Source organism: Labrus mixtus, chromosome 2, assembly GCF_963584025.1.
Source record: "Labrus mixtus chromosome 2, fLabMix1.1, whole genome shotgun sequence".
In the NCBI taxonomy this organism is placed as follows: domain Eukaryota; kingdom Metazoa; phylum Chordata; class Actinopteri; order Labriformes; family Labridae; genus Labrus; species Labrus mixtus.
Genome location: NC_083613.1, coordinates 12,796,772 through 12,821,409, shown reverse-complemented (window position 1 = coordinate 12,821,409; position 24,638 = coordinate 12,796,772). Strand labels below are relative to the sequence as shown.

The following is a 24,638-nucleotide window of genomic DNA, read 5'->3' as shown; positions in this document are numbered from 1 at the left end:
AAACATAAACCTTTTATGCCCCTGAAAAAACGATTGGACACTGCCTGTTTATTTACATAGAAGTAGGCGGGACATCAGAGTCTTTCCCCCAACATTGCGTTCCCATTGGTGCCTCGATACAGCGCCTCTGTCGTTGATTTGTCGGAAAACTGATCGAAGGAGGAGGGGCTTCATGGGGAATGAGTTCCTTTCTCTGTTATTTGACAGTCAGTGACGATTGACGGGAGTCCATCAGCTCAGGTAAACGCACTCTCAATTTATGATTTTTATGAAATGTTTTCAGTCAGTGATGTTTTAATGTAAGGTTGTGGTGTTTGACTGACAGCTTTCCTTTATCCACGATGAGAAACTGGAGCTAAAAACACAAGCTATCCGTTCAAAGGAGTCCATAACGGAGCTCAGCCAAACCGCGGAGGTCAATAGGGGACATAACAGGGATAAAGAGCCATCTCAACACTATAATGGGGTTTAGAGGTTTTATTTATTGCCATTATGATGATAAGAGCAAACTGGTATCATTAGCATCGATAGCTCGTTATAGATGGGACAGTCAGCCAGGTGCCATCTGTCCCAGACGGTGCAAAGATGTTTAATCCCTTCTCAACCAAACAGAATATTATCAATAATGTCAGCATTTGCACTAGGTGGAAAACCCTCATGTTGACATAAAAAGCACGGCCCTGGTGTACCTTTGTAGCTGCTATCACCTTAATAAGGCTTCATGTCTCCTTTAGCCTGCTAACGGAACACCACTGCGTCAAAACACCCTCTACTGGTGTGAACAAGCGACATGGAATAACAGCCTGATGCTTTTACAGAGGAAAACAAATCCACTTTTTTTGTAGTTCTCTGTAAAGCAGTTTCCCTCCGGCATGGTGTGTTTACAACACAACCCAACAATCCTGCCGAGGATTCACCAGAGGCCAGTGAGGCAACACCTCTGTGGGTACAGATTATGCCAAACTATTTTGGCTGGAGGGAAATCTGAGCTGGTGTCGCCCCCTGAGTTCACCTTGGTCAGTATGTTGCTGTCGTTTGTGTCAGAGTTTAATACGGCGGCCGAGAGGTGTCAGACTACTGCATAGCCATAAACACTTTGACCCTTGAATCTGTCAGATTTCACGGGTCCAAGATTTGAGAGAAAAATAACACAATCATCAATATAGCATAAGCTAAGGCGGCCGAGAGTTGTCAGAGGAATGCATATCCAAAAACGCTTTTCAAAAGGGAAAAACACACAACCGCATTAACGGAGAAGATAAATGCAAAGTCCACAACACAAATACAAAAGGGACGCAACATGAGAAAATAAAATACGACAAGCGTATTCAAATATAAACACAATAGTATTGTAATATTTGTTCATATTATTACTAAAAAGTATAAACTTGCACTCATGCTGCGGTTTTGTTTTGCGTCTCTTTGCCTTAGTGTTGTGGAGTTTGATAAAGCGGTTGTGTTTTTGGAGATGAAGTCGCCTGACACCTCCCAACCACCGTGAATATGCTATATTGATGTCCTTATAAATTCTCTTTTTGGCTCACTGTGTTGCATGTTTCAACCGAGAACATGTTCCTCTGTTATTATTCTTTCATAATGTTAAGTCTTTAAATCTCTTAATTCTATATTTACCTCGTGTTAGCTATTTTTCCACCGTCCATGATCTCAATTGGGGTTCAAAACTGAACATGAACCCCCTCAACTGTGCAGATTGAGGGGGATATTGTGAATCTCACGGCCTGGAGTGTTTATTGTGTGAGGTGAAAACAGACATGGTTGTGTTAGTAGTCGGCTCAGGTCTCCCCGTGGACAGTGGAGTCAACACTGGCTTCATTGTGCATAAAGAACAATGGGAGTAGGCCTGCATGGAGGGAGGCACTAAGAGACTATAGGCTGGCTACTGTCTCTCTGGGGGATAGTAGAACCAGGCCTTTCTTTACGGTGTTATTACCACTCAGGAGAAAATGTAGAGACGAGGAGAGACATCTGAGCAAAGCTTCACATCCAGCTGTCATCTTTCTCATACCGAACCTCGAAAGAGAGGCTGCTGCACAAGTAACAGAGACTGTGTGATGGTTCTGGAAACATCAGTGAAGGTCATATCATGACATGTTGTTATCAGAGCAGAGTTCAAAAACTAGCATGTTGATGATTGCATTAGTGCCCGTTGCATTAGTGTGCTGCACAGCAGTGAAGACTCCATCAATGATGAACCTTTTCCAGGGAGCGCCTTGCATATTCCAGCAAGACGATGTCACACCACATTCTGGACGTATTACAACAGCATGGCTCGGGAGTAAAAGAGTCCAGGTGATAAACTCGTCTCCCTGAAGTCCTGACCAATGTTTGGATCAAGTGATGTTAGAAGAAGCGTGATGAACATCCGGTCCCAACCTTCTCTGAAACGTGTTGCTGGAATCAAATTCTAAATGGAGAAACAATGACATTTCTCACCTACAAATTCTATATCTTGTCTTTGTGCTTTTTGTAGTTTTTGAACAAAGATTACACAACAAAAATTCTTCGCCCAGATTGTGTCCTTCAAACGATTTGTCCCACTCAGCAGCATCCTGCTCTGTGGTTTGTCTGTCACTCAGTCCTTAATGTAACAGGACACCCCCCATCCCCAACCTTTCCCTGATTGAATTTCATCCATACAGCAGTTCAGCCCCCCTTCCACTCACTGATGTCATAGATTAGGCAGGAAATGCATCAGACAAAGATGCAGCTGGTGCCACAAGATGTTGTTGCTTCACTCGCCGGTTACAGGACAATATTTGGATATTGCAGCGAGTATTCTAGGCAGATATTTTCCGTCAATAAAGTAAATTCAGCGTAAAACACATCCAAAGATTCCATATTTTCAAGCTGAGTAACATCTTTAAATCTAAAGACTAAATGGCAGTCAGTTATATTTCCCATCTACCAACGTTGACATAAGCTCAAACATCCTTTATATGAATGAAAAAGGCTGCTCCTCTTTTCTCTGATCTGTGTTTATGTTGCTGTTAGCATGCGCTGCTCGTTTGTTTACAGTCTGTGTATAGCGAGTGCAGCGGGCTGCTTTGTATGCCCTCAGCAAACCTGGAAGTCTGTGCTGCTGTTGTTAACATGGTTGTTTTCCCTCCTGCCTCACTTTCTGCTGGAGTCGTCAGAGTAGGGGGTGGAAAATCATTGAACTGTCTGCGAGCTAAGCTAGCATAGCTGTTTATGTGTCTGTAGACGGTGAATAAGCTTGTTGTCCCAGCTATGGCATGTAAGCCTGTGTCAGCTGAATCAGTCTGAACGGGCAGATGTGGGCAGGGAGGAGGTATGTGGCCGACCTGGATGAACTTTAGCCATTTTAGCTTCAGCGGAGAAGCTCACTTACATGCAGCTGAGGGTTATACTGGTTAGACTGGGCTGTTAGCTTTAAGTTGTGATGGTTTGGTCCTATAAAAGATGTTCCACCATCGGGAGGAAGAATATTAAAGAGGACATATCTCCCCCATTATCCCCCTTTCTCCACCTTTTCAAACAGTCCCCTGTGGTCTAAATGAAACATCTGTGCTGTGCTTTGGTCAAAATATAACATGAATCAAGCACCAGAGGAGGTTTGTGACCCTGTATAAACCAGCTCTCTCAGAACGCTCTGTTTTGGTGTGTGTGTCTCTTTAAATGCAATGAGCCCCCCCTGAGTGTTCCCGGTAGACATCACTCCTCTGTAGAGAGAATAAAAATGGCGGACCTGAACAACAGTTTTGTTCAAGGCTGGGGGTGGAGTCCATGGGTGGAGGCATCAGGGGAGGGGAGGGGATTTTTGTTTTTACCAGAATCCCAATGTGACATCACAAGGAAAGCACATATGAAACAGAGCATTTTTCTCCGTGTTGTAAGACTTATGCAGACCACAAACGAAGGACAGGATGGATTTATTTCACATTTTGTGGGTCAGTAGACACTCAGGTTACCCAAATATATGTTCAACAACACTGTACAAGTTTTCATAATATGTCCCCTTTAAGTTTATATTTCTGCCATTGTGACAACCACACATAGAAGTTTAAAGCTTTATTTCTTCTATTCAGCTGCATCCATGCTTCTTGTCGGCTGCTGCTGGACATCTGGCATGAAAGGCTTTTCTCATGACCTCTGAACTACAGAAGTACAACTTCTTAATGTCAGCACACAAACAAAAACATAACAATGCTCTCAGCTACTGAAAACCAGTGAATGTGGTAGAACTAGATAAAGAACAAGAAGCTGTTGGTACACACTACACAGCCATGCCTCAGGGCAGAGGTTTTGGCAGGCACTGTTGCTTAACCACACTGAATGTCTTTACTGAGCGCCAGAATCAGAGAGGGATCAGATCATTGCATCCTACAGCAACACACTGCCAAGGACAGGACGCTGGACCAGGCTTTGTCTCAGTCACACACAGACAAACACACAGCTGGTAAGAACCCTCCAGATGGCTGCCCTCGCTCTTTGTTGGAGGAAATTTCCACAATCAATTTAACAACCTAGATTTGCTCTCTTTGATTTAGCAAAAATCAAAGAGAGCATATGATCAGGGAGAGATGCACAAACATGATGAGGGGAATCTTTGCTGTTTCACTCTGCGGAGGAACGTTTGCAGATTAGGGAGGGACAGCGAGGGTCATTTTGTCAGACGAGTATCAGTGTGTCCAGATCCTCCGGTTCATGTAAGCCTATCAGGAGACTGAGTGGAATTAAAGAACCACCACCTCTTTTTTGATCCATCCATCCCTCCACATTCGCCCCCCCCCCCCCCCCCCCCCCCCCCCCCCCCCCAGGGAGATGATCTCCTCACTGTCCCAATTCATTCATGATTAGAGATTTAGAGAGAACCATGGAGGCACACTTATGTCGCCAACATCTCCTTTGTTTTCCATTCCAAGCATGTCATACTGTATGTCTTATTAACTTTGTGTGAGTGCAGCAATGATGGAGAGGAAGATAACTTTGCAAGGTCTACGTTTGTCAAGATACCAGAATTTGAAACATAGTAACGATCCTTGTGAAAATCAAATGATATCTATACTTGTTTGATACCAAAGCAGAGACATATGAGTCTGAGCATCCTATGTCAGGTTTCTTTTAGTTTTTTTAATTACAAATATCATTAACACAATAACAAAAAAGACAAACCCATGACACGTGTATAAACTCAGAATCAAATAAATCACAGTAGGCAAAGATAAAAATATGACGACTCAGCTCACCCTCTCTCTCTCTCTCTCTCTCTCTCTCTTCACCTGAGAATAAAAGTTGACCAGGCGAGTTAAATTAATACAACATCCTGTCCATAACCAGGAAACATACGACCCGCTAAAAGATCTGCCGGCCCATATACGGGCCCTGTAATGTGCACAAGGTGTGTTCCTCACATGTACAATTGGGATCAGGACCGTGTAAACTAGGGCTGGGGATCTTTGGGTGTCTAACGATTCTGGTACTAATTCAAAGTAGGGCTGGGCGATATGGACCAAAACTCATATCTTGAGATTGTTTAGCTGAATGGCGATACTCGATATATATCGATATGTATTTTATTAACAGTGAAAACACATGGAAAAATAAACTACCTGTTTGTGAATTTAAAAAGTAATATTATAAAATAAAAATGTTCCTTAAATACAATAAAAGAGAGAGAGTCAGTCATCATCAGTGAGATGAGAAAAAGGTGACCTGGCACCTCTATAACGTTATTTTAATGCAACTTAAGCTATATCGATATTAACGATATTGTCTTACCCTATATCTTGTTTGAAAATATATATCGATATATCTTAAAAACCCGATATATTTCCCAGCCCTAATTCAAAGTCTATTTTATAGTACATACTTCAGGATCTACTCCAGTCAACTGAATTTCTTGCTGATCCATTTGGCATCCTACTGAGTTAAAGATCTAGCATTAGCACTTAGCAGGGAATCACTGATTAGCCCAAAAAGTTAGTTATGAATCTATTTAAAATCTCACAAGATAAGAATCTCGATTTTTACACAAATAGATTTTTTCCCCCACCTCTGATGTAAACCATTTCAAGGTCCAACTAACACAGTAGCCACAATCTACACATCTGTCATACCAACAACAAACAACTAACTCTAATGACTGATAATTGACTCACCATTTAAAGTGTCACTGTGCTTTTTTGGGTGTAATACTCCGACAGAAACGATCCTGCTGCATCAATTTTGTTTGCACATCTATTTCATAATACAGGGTAATGCACTCTGTCTTACATGTAGTGAACTAACTGGCAATATGTCGGTAGTCGTAATTGATTTTTATTTGTGTGTGTGCGCGTCTCAGTTGGGCCATCCCAGTCAAAAAAGTCTGGACACGCCCCTAACAACAAGCATCATCAATCTCCAGAGTGTCAAGCCGTGATATAGGCGCCCAATATTGGGTAATTTCCTTGTTATGAACCAAAGAAATTGCAAACAATCTCCATCATACTGAATAAAGTGCAACAATATGTTTGCAATGTATTTGTGACTTAAGTAAGTGTTTGACAGTGAGCCAGCACGTGTTATACCATTTTATTGTTCATATTCTAACCCGTGTTTTCTCCTTCTTTGACCAGTGAAAAAAAGTATGTCTGTGTTCCTTTGTAGTGGCCGTTGATGGACAATCCCTATGAAGAAACAGGATTACAATGGGACAGAGTACCTCGGAACAAGAGGTCCAGGGAGACAACCCAGAGGTCGGTTTGTGCCCCGCTTTTATTTATTTCCATAATGAAGTGTACCTGTGCAGTAAATGAAGCCTTGAAACAGAAGGTCGTCCACTGAAGTTTGAGAATGGGTGTCACAGAAAAGGCAAAGTCAAATGCTTCCATTTAGATTTCATCCCTTAAAAGGAGAGTGCACCCTATCGCTAAGGCTGGGCCTAGACACCCTTTGGAAGAAACTCATTTCAGCCCTTTGTATCCATGATCTCATTCTTTCAGTCGCAAGGGTGGACTAGTGGTTGGGGCACGCCCCATGTATGGGGTCCTCCAAGCAGACTCCTTTCCCTCATGTCATTCCTCACACTCTCTCCCAGATTTCTGATCTATCACCGTCCTATCTCAAAAATGAAGCCCAAAAATCCTGCAAAAAATATATATATCACGTCAGTCACTACTCAAAGCTCATGACCTCAGGTGAGGGTTGGAACGTAGATCTACCAGTAACTCGAAAGCTTTGCCTTCAGGCTCAGCTTCCTCTTCACAACTACGATCCACCACAGCGCCCGCAAAACTACAGATGCTTAGGGCTGGGTATCTTTAGGGGTCTGGCGATTCAATTCGATTTTGATTCTTGGGGTCACGATTCCATTGAGAATCTATTTTCAAAGACCTAGCCTTACGACTTAGCAGGGAGTGACTGATTGGCCAAAAACAAAAATCGATTTCTGGAAGTTATGAATCTATTTAAAATGTCAGAATAAATGCATAAATGGTTTTTTTCCCCCAATTCTACGCTACACCAATCTGTCTGTCAATCTCACAATCCATTTTACCCTCAGTCGGGAGCAAGACGCCCAGGATACTTGAACTCCACCACTTTTGAGTTTGGAAGGTGGTGATGATTATGTTATCTGTGTGATATCCGTGCATGATGAAATGCACGATATGAAACTGCTTCTTTACGTTCTCTCTGTTTGCCGGTATGTTCTTCTGCGCGCTTTAGTTGACACTTTCAGTGAAAGTCTCGTGCTGTGAGGTGCAAACGTGAACAAGCGACTCAGGAAGAGTTAATGTGCAGCCTGCATGTGTGGAACCACTTCAGACACTTACCCTTTCGGTTTGTCGAACTGCAGCTTGTACATTTAGAGGAGCCATTATCTTCTGACTGTAAATCACACGTGTACAATTTCCAGTCATGCTCTCATTTCTAATCTCCTTTGCACCTACTTGACGCCTCTGGCTATAATATAAACTTGTTGTGCGGTGCACCAGCCTGCCTCTGCAATCGGCCATCTGTCAGCGCCCCTCTCAGCGCCCAGCTTAGACTTTTACTGGCAAATAACCCTTAGCTCCTCCCACACTAATCAATAACCACTGATAACAGACATGTCCTGTCATTGGCTTTCAGCCAGAACACTAAAAATATATTACTCCTCTTGAAGTAACCTGATGGCCATATGCACTGACGCTAAAACAAACAAGCTTATCTTGGTGACCGGCTCCTTCCACTCCCTGTTCTGATCATCTTGTTTTGACGAGTAAATTGGTTATTTCCTGGAGTCACTGAGTTTGAGTGATACGTTTGCTGCTTTCTATGAATGTTCTTTAAATGTTTATCTGCTTCTTTTTGAGAAACAATGCAGCAGAAAGTACACCACTTCCTACTTCTTCTCTGTTTTTCTTCCCCCTCATCGTTTCTCCTGCGGGTTCTTTCATGCTCAGCTGCTTTCTGTCTCTCGCCGCCTGACTCAGAACTCCAGTCCATCATTTTGAATTATGTCTTGGCGGGACGTTACATCCCCTCACCGCAGCTTGAGACCATATAACTCCTGACATGCATCTGTGGGTCTAACATAACTACAGACATACCACCCGAGGGTGACGTTGTTTTTGCACATTAAAGGCCAGACCAGACTGCCTGGACCACATTAGGGGAGCACGTTGCTTCATATTATTCAGCGCAGGTTATCTTGTGTGCTGACCTGCAAACTGTGGACTCCAGACCGCTCAAAGTCCCTTTGGATTCTGTCCTGATTTTTTTTTTTAAATCTTAGTTGCCAGATTAAGTCTGTTCTGGCTGACTTAAAGGCAATGTTGGTAATTTCCTCCAGATCTACTTTTTAAGATTTTGGTAGAAATTGTCTTTAGGTCCTGACAGAAATTAATAACTCATGTTCTCTGAAAAAGGAACAGTTGTAAGCCTGTAAAAACTTCAACCAATGTCTGCCACTATGTACCAATCTGATGAACCAATCAGACGCCTCCCTGTCTCCCTGCTCACTCTCTACCTCTTGCGTGCATGAGCCCTCACTCAAGAGATGAGCTGAGGTCCGCTTCTGAAGAAACAGAGCTCGTGCATGTGAGTGAGGGGCGTGGCTTTTGAGTGAGCACAGAGGGGAGGGGGTTGGTGCAGACGAAGCACTGAGGGAATGCTACTTTCAAAACCATGCTAGTTTTCAAAAATTGCAAACCCTCACTTTAAAGTTTAAAGTCACTTTATTATTCTCTGCACTCTTCCCTGCAGTTAGGGTGTCACAATATGAGGAAAAATATGCAATGTGCAACTACATCAGGCTTTCTCAACGTCGGGGTCCTGACCCCATGTAGGGTCATATAGAGTTCAAATGGGATTGCCTGAAATTTCAAGGTATTCAGCAATAGAAAATAGAGTTTATAGTAAAATATTTTGAACACTGCGGGACATTAAAGCCAACGCCAAAACAAGAACCTTCAGAGTCTCCATCTGTCCGTCGTCAAATTGTGCAGAAACGTCATCCCGGCTCTTCTTCTTCTGTCCACAATAATATACATAATAAAGCCTAAATGTGCTCTGAGATTAATGTTGACTTTTAGCACAAAGCTGTTTGTATTTTGGATGTCTGGGGTAATTTCTGTGAAGTCAAAGGGGGGTCACGATCCCAAAAAAGGTTGGGAACCACTGAATTACACTGTTCAATAAATAAACAACAAAGATGCATTACAGTACGATACAACACACTCTGCTGTAGAAAAACACAAGTCAGAGGAGAAGATAAGACAAGATAAGGACACCATGACAGGATTGCACCATCTGTAAGAGCTCATACGTCAGGCGGGTCGGAGGATCTCCTATCTGAGCTCGCCTGGGGACAGTCTGCTCATTTAGTTTTCAGTCCTCGATGAAAAATCAATAAAGACACTCACATCCCCAAGTGGGTCAAACAAAAAGATCGGCACAGGTGCACACCAAGGAGCTCCTTAAGAAGATTATTAAACAGAGCCAACATGCTCGTCCTCCTCAGTCCTCCCCATATCCCTGTGAGCTATGACTTACAGTTTTAAGGTTTATTATTTAGGGGATTTTATGCCTTTGTTTAGAGATAAGACAGTAGAGTACAGTAGGAGAGAGAGACAGGCCCTCCCAGCTGATGCGCTCATGCGTTTTTGGAGTGACGCGTCTCTGTGTTTCCAGGCCCTTAGTCTGCATTAAAGGGAGCAGAGAAGTTTACAGGAGTGGGAAGTGAAAAGACATGAGAATTAGAGCTGGAGCCACACATGCAGGGGGGGAAACTTTGGAGAAGATGAAATGTAAAAATCTTTATCCCCTTCTCCTCTCATATTCCTGATATCCAGACGTGCCAGCCTCCACGGCAAATCCCTTATTCCCACATTCCATTACACTTCAGTGAGAGTGAGGCCTTCAGGCCCCACTCACAGGGTTTCAGTCTCCGGCTAATGTCTGAGCTACTGGTGGCCTTTGTGTGTGCCAGAAAGTTAATGACACGCTGCCTGTGGGAGCTGGGGAGCTGTGGTTGTTGACGTAAAATTAATAATTTCTCTGTATTTTTCTGTCACATCAGGACGGGTTTAATAACTTCAAGTCATTTGTGGAGGAGGAACTTCAGACGAGCATGGTGAGTGTGCACTGTGAGGTATCTTTCACATTGCCTTTGCTTCACTGTTGGGTCACCCCTGCAGGAAGTTGTATTTCCAGCACACACGTTACACAATGAGAAGAGAACATTTCAACAAGCATGCAGATTAAATAATGATGTGTGTGTGTGAAACATCATTCAGCAGACAGCATGAGACCTTATAACCCTGTGTGCGCACTCATCGTCTCTCTCCCTCTTCTGCTCGTCTCTCCACAGATGGTGGGGATGGTGATTGGCGCAGGCATCGCCATAGTCCTCATCGCCATCCTCATCTTCTTCGTATTGCGGAGAATTCAGCTTCGAAGTCAGTATGATCTCAGAGCGCTGAGAACCCGTCATGGAGCTAGACAATGGAATATCTATTTCTATGATCATATGTTTGTTTTTGTTTCCTCACAGACCTCGAAGCTCAGGAGGCTCCCAAATACCGCTTTCGCAAGAGGGACAAAGTCATGTTCTACGGGCGGAAGATCATGCGCAAAGTGAGTGTTTGACAGAGAGAAGTGATCGCCTCTAGAGGTGTGACGATATACTGAACTCACGATATGATACGATTGATACAGTAGCTCAGTCTGCAGGGACTTGGGTTGGGAACCGGAGGGTCGCTGGTTCAAGTCCCGGCACGGACCAAGGCCTGATAGCTGGAGAGGTGCCAGTCCCTTGAGCAAGGCACCTAACCCCAAAACTGCTAAGGAGCACTCGCTGTGTGCAGCCCCCTCACTCTGAGACCTCTCCATTAATGCATGTTTATAGGATCCTGTTTGTGCATGTGTGTGTATTTCGGCCTGTTTTTGTGTTCATGTTCATTAAACAGAGTTTAAAACTGAATTTGCCCTCGCAGGATTTATAAATTATAAATTATAGTTATTATGATTATTATTAAAACTGCTTTTTGTGATGCTTTTACTTTACCTTTTTGTCCTAGGTCACTTTGTTTTCAGTTTTGATAACATTAGATGACACAGTGACAGGAGTAATTGAAACAGCTAAATTAGCACCCTCTGGAGAGGCATGAACCTTTACGTTGTCTTGCATCATCTTATGTCCCCTTAGGTCTCTCTCGTTCTCTGTTACCTGCAAATACATTACCTGAGACTCATAAGTGAGAAAGAAAAAGAGATAGAGAACCTCCACTAGTTAATCTAGAGTGGAAATCAAAAGTGTGCATCATCCTCTGCCAAAATGTAATCCGCTGTAGCCTTGTCTGTACGCCTCCATTCTGCTAAGGATGTTAGAGACGTGATAGACTTGAACAAAGGTGGTGAAAGGTACATAACATACATTTGCTGATTAAAAAAGGGAATTGCGTTTCATTTTTTTCATCTCACTGATTTCAATTGTCCATTGGTTTTGATTTTCAACAGTGTCGTGACGTATCGTCACATCCCTCGTTACCGCCGACTTCATTCATCTGCCGTGATGGTAAAACCATTTTAACCAGTATGTCTCCCGACAGGTCTCACAATCTACCTCTTCCTTGGTGGGTACCGCCTCGTCCTCTCGGCCACGCCTCAAGAAGAAGCAGAAGATGCTCAACATTGCCAAAAAGTAAATCTGAAAAACGAGCACAACAAAAAATATTTTATCAAGAATTTTCTTAGTTTGTAAAGAGTCTAAAGTGGTTTCAGTGTGGTCACTCCTAACTCAGACCAGCTTGTGACACAGTAAGATAAGTGAGAAAAAAAAACATTGAGTGAAGAAAGAGCTTGGAAGCGGCTTTAGGTCATTGATGCCTGATGCGTCTTAAATTCATCAGGATACCATTCATGTTTTAGTTAGAAGCAATGGTTATGAAAAGATACTTGAATATTCAACCTTTTTTTCACCTAAAACTAGAAGTTGATGTGTTTTATTTCTCTTAATAATGAAATTCATGACACAGTTTTCCCTCGCGTTAAGTTAGACAACAGCAAGTTAACCAAAGTGCTGTTTTGCTTAAGACTTCAGAGAGTTTGGATGCTCAGATGTAGACAACTGTGTCATCTGTGTACATCTGTATATACAGTAGACCTCTGGGCAAAGCTGGGGCAGGTCAAACAAGCTAAATCAAATTGGTCCGAGGATCGATCCCTGCGGAACTCCAATGGTACAATCGGCAAAAGCAGAGCATGTATCGTTAATTCTTGGACTCCATCCATGGCAGTGTATTGTGCAATTGAGACTGTACACTGTTCGGATGGGCTGTAGATTGTTCTTTCAGCTTTAGAAATAACCGGGCCTGTCATTGATTACAGTGGCTGCATCACCTGCCTTGATAACAAGGCTGATTCAAAGGAATTAAGAAAATTGCATTGTTTTATTGTCAGTGTTGCACTCACTCGCTCGCTCACTCACTCACTGTCCTCCTGTGTAGGATCCTGCGCTTTAAGAAGGAAGTGCCCATTCTACAAGCCAAGGAGCCCCCTCCCTCGGTGCTGGAGGCGGACCTCACTGAGTTTGACGTGGCCAACTCCCACCTCCCCTCCGAGGTGCTGTACATGCTCAAAAATGTCCGGTAGGTACCTTTTCTTTGGATTTTTATTGAATTTCATTTTATTTCATCTTGTATGTTTTAAAAAAATTATATATAAAAATGTGCCAGGATGAACAAAATATGTGATGAAATATGACAACTTGTAATGTAGTAAAACAGCCTGCAATAAAGTATTTAAAAAAATGTCCGGTAGGTGTTTGCATTTCTGTTAGTCTTTAAAGGCCTGAACATGTCAGTACAAGATCAAGTTGATTGGCATGGTTGATGATAAACTCCTGTAAAAGACATGCATCACTCCAGCTTATATAATGTTTGCTGCTGTTGTGAAGCAGTTGCCTAGCACTCTAAGTGAAAAACATTCCACTCAACAGATCACAGATAAAAAAAATCATTTTTTAATAAAGCAGACAGATTCACACATGTCTTTGTGTGTGTGAAAACCCTCCTCCTCACCTCTGTGTTTTCCTTCACTGCAGAGTTCTGGGTCACTTTGAGAAGCCGCTCTTCCTTGAACTCTGTAAACACATGGTGTTTGTGCAGTTCCAACAAGGGGAGTACGTCTTCAGGCCGGGCCAGCCTGACAGCAGCATCTACGTGGTTCAGGACGGGAAACTAGAATTGTGCCTTACTGGAACGGTACGCGAGCACATGTGTGCGTGCCTGCTCACATACCCAAAGTAGTTGTGAATTTCCTCTGGGAAGTGGTTTTTGTGTTTGAGAATTATGTGGTTCAAAGTGTTTTGCAGTAAAAACTTAAATTCACAAGGGTAAGCAGAGCTAATAAGGGATTTACTAGGGGAGCTCTTGCTTTAACAGTGATTAGCTTTAATTAACATTTGACTTTAATAATCTCCTCAGGAAACTAGGAAAGTAACAAACAATAACTAGAGAGGCACCGATCCAACTTTTTGAGGTCTGATAGCAATCCAATACCTGGGCACTGGGTCTCTCCCAATACCACTCCTTTGTTTCTTTTCATCTGCCTTTTTTGATTTATTTTTGGGTTTTTTGTGCCTTTTTTGGAGCGATAGGACAGTGGATAGAGTCGAAAATCAGGAAGAGAGAGAGAGTGGGGGAATGATATGCGGGAAAGGAGTCACAGGTGGGATTTGGATCTGGGCTGCCCGCTTGGGGGACTACAGCCTCCATACACGGGGCGCCACCTGCACTCCTCTTAGTTGGTTGTTTAAACCATCATCCTTCAAGACATGAGCCTGCAGATATTGCTTGTAGCTCAGTCTGTAGGGACTTGGGTTGGGAATCGGAAGGTCGCCGGTTCAGGTCCCGGCACGGACCAAGTCCGGAAATTGGTCTGGTAGCTGGAGAGGTGCCAGGCCACTTCCTGAGCACTGCCGAGGTGCCCTTGAGCAAGGCACCTAACCCCCCCCCCCCCCCCCCACAAGCTCAGGAGCGCCCGCCGTGGGCAGCCCCCTCACTCTGAGACCTCTCCATTAGTGCATGTCCACAGGATCCTGTTTGTGCATGTGTGTGTATTTCAGTTCATGTTTACTAGACAGAGTGTAAAAAAACGAATTTCCCCTCGCGGGATCAATAAAGTATAAATTCTTCTTCTTCTAGTCGTAGAAGTTGTTAGGAAAGACATCCAAACTTTGGCCTTTCTTTTTAGCATCCCCCATGTTGAGCAACATGTGTGAACGCAAACAGCCACATTTTCCCTAGCATTAAGTCAGGGTGAGCCGCTGTGAGGTGGTGGCAGGAAAGTTTCAGGAAATTTCAAAAACACACCGTTACAGCTGTCATGAGCATGCCAAGTCAACAGGCGGTGTTTCCTCTGCAATGCCCACTTCAAATTCAAAGTTGTCCCACCAACCCCAAAGTCCAACCTGATCTTGTCCCAAACTGCTGACATTGGTTTGTGTGGTGGGAGCGTCAGCAGTGACCTCCGTCGTCCAATGGGGTGTCTCTGCTCATCAACATAGTGGGAGAGTAACTGTGTTTGTGTGTGTGTGTGTGTGTGTGTGTGTGTGTGTGTGTGAGCATGTAGAAAGTCCAGTTAGCATAGTTAGCACCAGCACTAGTTTGGTTACGTCTGCCATTGCACTAATCGCACAGCGTGACGTTACAAGAACAAAACTCTGCTTTCCCCGTCTACACAGAAACACCTTAAAGAGAGTTTCTGAACATCTTCACCCTGGAAGGAGTTTTACTAAACGAGAGTTTTTTAAGTGACTTAAAAGCACGGAAAAAGCTACGCGTTCAAAAATACCCGCCGACAGGTGGACGAGGGCTGAGAAATGAATTCAGGTCCTAACTTAAACACAGGTTTCTTCTTTTGCTTCTTTGTACACTGAAATAAATGTCTAATTTCTGTCTTCCAGGACGGCAAAGAAAGTGTGGTGAAAGAGGTTTACCCTGGAGACAGTGTCCACAGCCTCCTCAGCATCCTGGATGTCATCACAGTAAGCCACGCCCACTTCTTTCCACACACACACACACACACACACACGCACACACACACACACACACACGCACTCACGCCATTATCATGTGCAAGGTTGCTGCGCCTCAACAAACACACAAACACATGTGCTACCTTGATATCAGCGTGTGGGACCCCGCCCGCCTCTTTTCTCCACTCAGTACTGACCAGCTGACCTACTCCACCTGTGTCAGGTGACTCCTACTTTGATCTGCAGTTAATCAGTGACAAGGCTGGGTTGAATCACCAGACATATTCAGACTGTTGTTTCAAACGCCCCTATCGACTTTGTTCCTTCAATCTGAATGTTGTGAAGGCGTTACAGGGGAAGGAAGTGATCCCCCCTCTGTTCCGTCTCCAGAGAAAGTAACAGAGGCGTTACAGAGGAGAGATGGGATCAGCTGAGCCAGCGGGGGAGAGCAGCGCTGTGTGTGTGTGTGTGGAGCTTCCGCAATAGAGATCAAACCATATGACGTATTTTTGTAGGCCAACCCGAAATAGCATCGCCTTGACGTCTATAGAGAATTCGCCCTATGGGATTTTTGCATTGGATTTTGGATCATTGCAGAAAAAAAGCCTCAGACGATCTCCGATAAAATAATCCACGTAGCTTAATGAATTGTTTGTTAACATAATATTTTCCTTAACCTGAAGATTAAACCTGAGAGAGTTCCCAGCCTCTGTGTCCAGCGTGATGACGTTTAATGTCCCCGACAACCACTGTAGTCACATTTAGCCACTTGTAAAAACTTCATCATTCACAAGCGGGCGTATTACCTAACGTAGTTTATGTGGTCTAACAAAACGGCAACATCTCTTAAGCTTGTGTAAACCACAGACCTTATTTCAGGCGTCTAACCACAAACCCATTCAGAATCCCCACTGACTTTTAAACGTTAGACCCCATGGCGCTCAAATGCTAACTTACTTTCGGGTTTTAGGACTCATTCCTGTGGCGCCCTATGCTGTAACACATCATGAAACTGACTGGGACACCAATATTACGCTGTCCAGGAATCAGTATTAATGTACAGAGATGAGATGATGGCTGAGCTTAGTTACGGCGCTTCTGAAAAGAGCTCGTGTGTAATCTCATTGTGCAATGAAAAGGTTTAAAATGTCAACCATAAAGATTTCCATTTAAATTACTTTCTGAATATCCTTTCAAGGGTTGTCCTGACCTAAAATTGCATGCAAACTCCTGCACACTGTCTCAGTTGCACAATTACATTGGCAAAGTCTTTGTACCCAAACATGGCCACTTTATTTGTGCAATGTAGACAGAGTCTGCTCCTCTGCTGTCTGTCTGTGAACGCAACGTTTGCCTCTGTACTTGACACCAAAAGGACTTTTGAAACGTCAGGATTTGGTCAACCGCTGCTCTCTCTCTCTCTTTCTCATGCAGCAGCTTTGGGTTAAAAATATGACTGGAAATCTCTCGTTTTCTTAAAGCATAACAGAGGTTGATACTTTTGATAGCATGTTTTATAAAAGTATCAGAGTGTTGAGAGTCTTGACGATGATTCCTTGTGATCTTTGTGTGCAGGGCCACCAGAAGCCTTACAGAACGGTGTCGGCCCGGGCTGCAGAGGTTTCCACTGTTCTCCGTTTGCCCGTTGAAGCCTTCCTCGCTATATTCGAGAAGTACCCAGAGAGCCTGGTGCGGGTCGTCCAGGTGAGCTGTGTGTGTCCTTCTGTTGATTCTGTTTAAGCGTTGGGGTTAGCTAAACTCTTAGAATGTGAACTTTGAATGTGATGTAGACAGAACGTTTCCAAAAAGTTGGGGTGGTGCACAACGACAGCATGACTCTGTAGAGAAAGAAGAAGAAGAAATACTTTATTAAACCCAGGAGGTGACATTCAATTTTACTCTGTCATTGAGATATGCTTGCACAACACATGCACAAACAGGATCCTGTGGACATGCACTGATGGAGAGATGTCAGGGTGTGGGGGGGGGGGGGGTTGCACACAGCAGGTTTGGTGCTCACGGGAACCTCTGCCGTGCTCAGGAAGTGAAATGGCACCTCTCCAGCCTCCAGCTACCAGACCAATTTCCAGATTTGGTCCGCACCAGGACTTTAACTGGTGACCCTCTGGTTCCCAACCCAAGTCCCGACAGACCGAGCTACTGCCGTCCCTAAGCGTCCAGGGGCCAAACCGGCCTTCCTAATGTGCGACTTGTCACCTATTGAAAATGTTTGGAGCATTATGAAACATAAGATACAACAAAGGAGCCCCCTGTTGACCCCGAGCGGACTTGACTGAAACGTGTTGCTGGAATCGAACTCAAAATGGGAATATAACCATCCTAAAACAATTACATTCTCACTTAAACATCTGACTGTCTTTGTGCTATTCCAGATGAAATGTGGAGTTTGATGTGTTAAAAATCATGATGTTCTGCTTGTATTTACATATCACACAATGTTGTTGTTTTTTAAATCAGGGTTGAACATGTGATCAGTCAAATTACTCACTTCCTGTTTTATCTGGTCAGATTATCATGGTTCGTCTTCAAAGAGTAACAGTCCTGGCTCTACACAACTATCTGGGGCTCACCAATGAGCTCTTCAGCCATGTGAGTTTATCACACACACACACACACACACACACACACACACACACACACACACACACACACACACACACACACAGCCAGCACACCAGACAGTCCCGTGCAAACATCTGTGGGTGGTGTGGTCAGGAATTCTGCATCATTATCTCAATACAGATGCAGTTTTTATTGTGTTCCAGTCAATTAATGCTAAAGTTCTGTCACTTTTTCCACTCCCCCCGCCCTCTCTCTCTCTCTCTCTCTCTCTCTCTCCCTCTCTCTCTCTCTCTCTCGCTCCCCCTCTCTCCCTCTCTCTCTCTCTCTCCCTCTCCCTCCCTCTCTCTCTCTCTCTCTCTCTCCCTCTCTCTCTCCCTCCCTCTCTCTCTCTCTCTCCCTCTCTCTCTCTCCCTCCCTCTCTCTCTCTCTCTCTCTCTCTCTCTCTCTCTCTCTCTCTCTCTCTCATTCATCATTCCTACTCCACCTATAAGGAAATGCAGCCCTCGCGTCTGCCACCCCCGTCTCCCCACCCGACTCGCACCAGTCCCATCCGCCATGGCAAGCGCTTTGGCAGCCTGACGGTGTCTGAGGAGCAACGGGAGGCCGCCATCAAGGGAGAAGCTGCAGGTAGGGGGGTGAAACCGACAAGGCCGTGATGACGATACAGCGATACACTGTTGAATCTTGATCAGATATTCATTTGTTTTGATTGAAGTTAAAATGAACTTTCCTCCAGTGTTCAGTGTTTGTTTCTGTGTGTACAGGAGGGGAACAAGGGAAGGATGGAGCGACAGTGCCAACTCTTCTTCGAACCATCTCCATGCCTGTGGACATTGCAGGTGAGATTCTGTTAGCCGGGGTCATGTTTTAACAATGGTGCACGCCATGGCGTAAAAAGAACGACCCGGGCTGCAGAGGTGAACCTACAGTTTATTTTTCTGGCTCTATTCATTTGTCTGAAATGCTTTCATCTCTCACTATATAATTATGGGATTAATAAAGTATTTCTGATTCTGATGAGCTGAAGAATATTGTAAAAAAACATTTTGTCTTTGCAGGTATGCAGAAAAGTCTGAGGTCGGACTTTGACATGGCGTATGAAAGGGGGCGGATCTCTGTCTCTGCAGAGGACGGAAACACTCCTCCTACTTTCACCCGGGTCAGTTCACTGCAGAGTCTTAATCAATCAATCAATCAATCAATCAATCAAATAAGCTTTATTGAGGGCGCACGCACACTAGGCTCAGTTGCTCCATATAGCGCTTAAGCACGATTGCCCCCCCTCCTCATTCCCCTGCTGGCCTGCACTCACACTGCTCTGGGACTAACCGGGCCTGAGCACAGTCACCTCTTGTACATAATGTCGTAATACAACACATGCATGACTTAAAGTCAACGTGAAGCCAGACGGACTCTAAGGCTTATTTTGAGCCATATTGGTCCATACAGCGTAGAGATTTCTCGATAACGGAGGCGGGGATCGATTATACTTCATGTCCACGTCGTGTACCCGTGCATGAGCACCTCTTCCATCCGTGCCAGGAAGTGCAGCGTGCCTGAGCACAGCATGGAGCTCTCACACACGTCAACCGAACTGGACTTGTGTGAGTGCGCCCACATAAAGCACCTTTCATTCGAATCAAATACGATTCAAAGTGCTTTGCAGCGATTAAAAAAACAGGAAAAGTGATAATAAGTGATATCTGTTGTTCACAGTCTCAAACTGTCATCTTATCAGTTCCCTGGTTTAAGATTGTAAAGTTCCTGTTTATTATTTCTCCACTCCTCTTTCTCTCTCTCTCGCTCCCTCTCTCTCGCTCCCTCTCTCTCTCTCGCTCCCTCTCTCTCTCTCTCTCTCTCTCTCTCGCTCTCTCTTGCTCCCTCTCCCTCTCTCTCTCGCTCTCTCTCTCGCTTCCTCTCCCTCTCTCTCTCTCTCTATCTCTTGCTCTCTCCCTCTGCCTCTCTCTCGCTCCCTCTCCCTCTCTCTCTCTCTCTCGCTCCCTCTCCCTCTCCCTCTCTCTCTCCCTCTCCCTCTCTCTCTCTCTCGCTCCCTCTCCCTCTCCCTCTCTCTCTCGCTCTCTCTCTCGCTTCCTCTCCTTCTCTCTCTCTCGCTCCCTCTCTCTCTCTCTCTCTCTCTCGCTGTCTCTCTCTCCCTCTGCCTCTCTCTTGCTCCCTCTCCTTCTCTCTCTCTCGCTCCCTCTCTCTCTCTCTCTCGCTGTCTCTCTCTCCCTCTCCCTCTCTCTCTCTCTCTCTCTCTCTCTTGCTCCCTCTCTCTCCCTCTCTCTCTCTCTTTCGCTCTCTCTCTCCCTCCCTCTCTCTCTCTCTCTCTCTCTATCTCCCTCTCCCTCTCTCTCTATCTCTCCCTCTCTGGTTTATTATTTCTCCACATCAATTCTGGATGTTTAACTTTGAGACTCATTAAATGTTCCTTTGTATGTTTATCGCTTCAGTCGACGTCTCAGGACCAGCGGGAGAGGAAGGTGACGGTGGACGAGGTCCCCTCAGGGATCTATCTGTACCCCGAGGAGGACACGGGAGTGGACAATATCTTCTCTCCAGTTTCCAGTCGCGCTAACGTCGCCCTGTTTGAGGAAGCGCAGAAAGAAATCCTGAAGCTCATGAATATCGAGGTTTGTTCAGTTGTTCTGTTTACTGTTTCTTTAAGTTGAGATGTGGTGCTGTCACATGAACCATCACCTTGTACCGTCCTACTTTTCATCTACCCTACGTTTTTTTAGACTAATGTCAGCGTTAACCCAGTTGTTACGCCGCTACACAAACCCACAGCTAAATGCTATCCTTGCGCCTGACTCTAGGGCCAGTGAGCCCGTAACTTAATGCCTCTCCTTACTTGTTGCGTAAACGTGAAGGTGTGTCCTGCCTTACCTGAATGTGTTTTTTTTTTATTTTAGTTATTTTTTTACACAACTTCCATGCACTTCCTTTGTTTAAAATGTGCACCTTCACTTTTTACAATACAATGTCTTTGTACTGGGTTGCGTTCTTCTTCGTTGAATTTATTGGCAGGGAGATGCAGCAAGAAGACAAACAGAGCTGCAGCAACAACAGCAACAATGAATAAGACAGATTTAAAAATACAAAGTCAGTAATAATGGAAAAGGATTAGCAGTATTAGAAGCAACAGACCTATCACAGATCAGTGGGTGGGACCTCACTCCCAGAATCCAAAAGCAACGTCCGCCATCTTGCTTGGTAACTATGCTATCAGGCTCTGGGGAGAAAGCTGATAATGTTGTATGTTTCAACTTCAAACTGATATGGATGAAGGGGATTTTGAAGGTCTTGTGCTCGAATCGGATGTTCGTGGCTATCTCTACGATATATATCGACGAGCAGTTGAGGTAGATGGAGGAACAGGAGGCGTCTGCTGTGCATTCTGGGAGTTGTTGTCTTTCATCCACATGAGCCAAAAAGACACTTACTGCCTTTTCTCTGTCAAGAAGGCACCAACTTCAAAATGTATTTCACACAGATTCATGTTTCAACCGGTGAAGTATCCCTTTTAACATTAGCAACAACTAAACTGTACTGAACCAAATCGGACTGCTTTGTGGAAACAAGTATGGTTCAATCTCCGCACAAACATGTACACTTAATGAGGACAATTTCAAATGATGTGCTTCAAGACGAGATCTGCAAAATGACAAGAAATACCACCTTGTCCACGAGTGCCCTAACATAAAGCAAAAGTTCCTCACAGGAGCTTTGACACGTCGAAGAGTTTCATCAAACATGTTTACCTTTTCATCACATTCATATCAGTTAAAACTACGTCCAGTACAGCAGGAGGTAGACGTGCAGCTCCCCCTAAACATGCTTTATACTGTACGTTAAGAAAAAATAGGCCCTAATTCATTTGTTATTTTTTCGCATGAATAAGCACATTGTTGCAAATCACCAAGGAGCATCTGCTGACAGATTATGATGTCGAAAGGGGGTCAGGTGACCCAGAAGCTGGACCCGGTTTTAGACGAGGGGAGGGAGGGTTGCAGTGTGGAGCCTCGGTCCCTACAGACATGAGCTGCAGTTAGTGTGTTTGGTAATGTGAAAGAACATGTGGTAATAAAACATCAAGAGCTGGCCGGACTGGTTGTTGTAATCTAGATTCTAGTAACAGAAACACGTTGCATTGATCACTAAGAAAACCTGAAGCTGATAATAGAAGAAATACTCAATGTTCTTTTTTTATGCAGCCTGAACGCTGCTGCAGGTTTCAGACAACAGCACTACATTTAGCAGGAAGTTGTGTACACACCAGTTTGATGAAATCTGTGGTGAACTTTAAAAACAAGTTGCTACACCTACCATTTCACAACATCAGATCAGAGTATGGTGGATGAAACAGATGTTGCAGAATCACGGGCAGCCTGGTTTTTATCCAAAGGAGAATAAAGACATGTCACCCACTTTTCTCCGCCACATTGACTCACCCTTTATCACCCTTTCACTTGACTTTGTGCCTTTTTTTTGTGCTTTTTTTTCTAAATCCAGGACCCAGCCTTGTTGAATGGGAAAGTGACTCTGCATCATGCAAAAGCCGGAGCAGTCTTAGCCCGACAGGGAGACCAGGTATGTACCAGGCATATGGACTTAAAGAGGGTAATCTGTCTCCCTTTAGCTGTATTCTGCCCCCTAAAGGCAGAGTGCAGTTACTGCAGGACAATAAAGTTGAGAAAAAAAGTGTTTTTAAGGTTTCAAGCTGACAGGTTCACAGTATAACAGATAGAAATGCTGCAATGCTTTAATTTAGCTAATCCAGAAAGTGATTTATGCTGCAAATATCTCAGCATAGAACTCAAACAATATCAAAAATATGTACGACTACTTCACTCCGTATAAGGATGCTGCAGCCGGAACATATCCGGCGCGATGATGTTTAATGCCCCCGACAACCGCACTCTACTTTCATTTAGCCAGTTGTTATCAACCGCCTTTTAAAGGACATGTAACAACTTCAAATTTCACAAGCGAGGGTATTCCCTAACATGTTTAATATTGTAAAATAGAAAATCGCTTGTGTTAACCGCAGACCTTATTTCAGGCTTCTAACCACCAACTCGTCTAAAAATATTTAAAAAACTATTGAGTTTGAGACAAACGACCCCATGGCGCTACAATGCTAACTGACCTCCTGGTTTAAGAACTCGTTCCCGTGGCGCCCCATAAGTTGTTGCAATGAGATTCTGCAAACATGTTCCAGAAGTTATTTAAGAAGTTATGTAAGATAACTGAATGAATGTTGGATAATACAGTTAATCAGTAACAGCGTCGGAGAAAACCACAAGAACATTTTGTTTAAACAGGACATATTATCCCCCTCCTCCACCTTCTCAAACAGTCCCCTGTGGTCTAAATGAAACATCTGTGCTGTGCTTTGGTCAGAATATAACATGAATCAAGCACCAGAGGAGGTTTGTGACTCTGTATAAACCAGCTCTCTCAGAACGCTCCGTTTTGGTGTGTGTGTCTCTTTAAATGTAATGAGCCCCCCCTGAGTTTTTTCAGTAGACATCACTCCTCTGTAGCGAGAATAAAAATGGCCGACCTGTGCAAAGTTTTCTTCAAGGCTGGGGGTGGAGATACCAGGGGAGAGGAGGGGATTTGTTTTTTAACAGAATCCCACTGTGATGTCACAAGGAGAGCAAATTTTAAACAGAGCATTTTTCTCTGTGTTGTAAGACTTATGCAGACCACAAACAAAGGACTGGATGGGTTTATTTCACATTTTGTGGGTCAGTAGACACTCAGGTTACCCAAATATATGTTCAACAACACTGTACAAGTGGATTTCTCTTAATATGTCCCCTTTAAGTTACCTTTTAGTCTTCAAATATACAAGTGTAGCACCGACATTTCCCCCAGGAGGAATGAAACTCGGAGCATGCCAGACATCCCACTCTGTTTCTGTCTGTTGTCTCCATGTCTTCCTGCTTTCTCCCTTGCAGGACGTGAGTCTGCACTTTGTCCTTTCCGGTTGTCTGCACGTCTACCAGCGGATGATTAACAAGCAGGAGGCCGTGTGCTTGTTTGTGACCCACCCAGGGGAGATGGTGGGGCAGCTCGCTGTGCTGACGGGAGAGCCTCTTATCTTCACCATCAAGGCCGTCAGAGACTGTACTTTCCTCAAGATCTCCAAGTCAGATTTTTACGAGTGAGTCGGTCATCCCACTCTATTGTTAAAGTTTCATAGACTCCCAGTGCCACGTTTTAAACCTCCACTATAGCTGGAACCAGTCAGTTTAACTTTCTAACATCTCTAAGCAAACCACATTAATGCTGCAGAGCCTCTAATCTGTGTCTGTGATGTGTGCTGCCCTCTGCAGGATCATGAGGGAGCAGCCCAGTGTGGTGCTGAGTGCAGCCCACACGGTCGCCATCCGCATGTCCCCCTTTGTCAGACAGATGGACTTTGCTATTGACTGGATGGCTGTGGAGGCCGGCAGAGCCCTCTACAGGTATTCTTCTTCTGCTGCTTTTTTAAACTCTTTTTCTTTGAGAAATCTGTGATCTTCATCATGACGCTGTTTTAATTCATCAACTGTGTGAACTT

The 24,638-nt window shown here is 44.2% G+C and overlaps 1 protein-coding gene across 8 annotated transcripts in view; it reads left to right on the top strand.

The window, feature by feature from the left end:
• The first annotated feature begins 157 nt into the window (after positions 1–157).
• Positions 158–24,638, top strand: part of pnpla6 (patatin-like phospholipase domain containing 6) — a 46,887-nt gene continuing 22,406 nt past the window's right edge. For 7 of the 8 annotated variants that reach the window (XR_009676624.1, XM_061064320.1, XM_061064303.1 and 4 more), the window contains exons 1-18: positions 158–240; positions 6,631–6,719; positions 10,526–10,579; positions 10,817–10,904; positions 11,000–11,082; positions 12,057–12,148; positions 12,954–13,094; positions 13,550–13,709; positions 15,413–15,493; positions 17,060–17,188; positions 18,014–18,094; positions 18,559–18,694; positions 18,832–18,906; positions 19,126–19,226; positions 20,518–20,697; positions 22,580–22,657; positions 24,034–24,239; positions 24,412–24,543. Coding sequence is in view for 7 of the 8 variants with exons in the window: in XM_061064320.1 (XP_060920303.1) it covers positions 6,672–6,719; positions 10,526–10,579; positions 10,817–10,904; positions 11,000–11,082; positions 12,057–12,148; positions 12,954–13,094; positions 13,550–13,709; positions 15,413–15,493; positions 17,060–17,188; positions 18,014–18,094; positions 18,559–18,694; positions 18,832–18,906; positions 19,126–19,226; positions 20,518–20,697; positions 22,580–22,657; positions 24,034–24,239; positions 24,412–24,543 (1,865 nt within the window). In the remaining variant the exon portion in view is untranslated. Of the gene's footprint in view, positions 241–852; positions 1,017–6,630; positions 6,720–10,525; positions 10,580–10,816; positions 10,905–10,999; positions 11,083–12,056; positions 12,149–12,953; positions 13,095–13,549; positions 13,710–15,412; positions 15,494–17,059; positions 17,189–18,013; positions 18,095–18,558; positions 18,695–18,831; positions 18,907–19,125; positions 19,227–20,517; positions 20,698–22,579; positions 22,658–24,033; positions 24,240–24,411; positions 24,544–24,638 lie in introns of those variants that run through there. The other variant, XM_061064291.1, reaches the window with a different exon arrangement.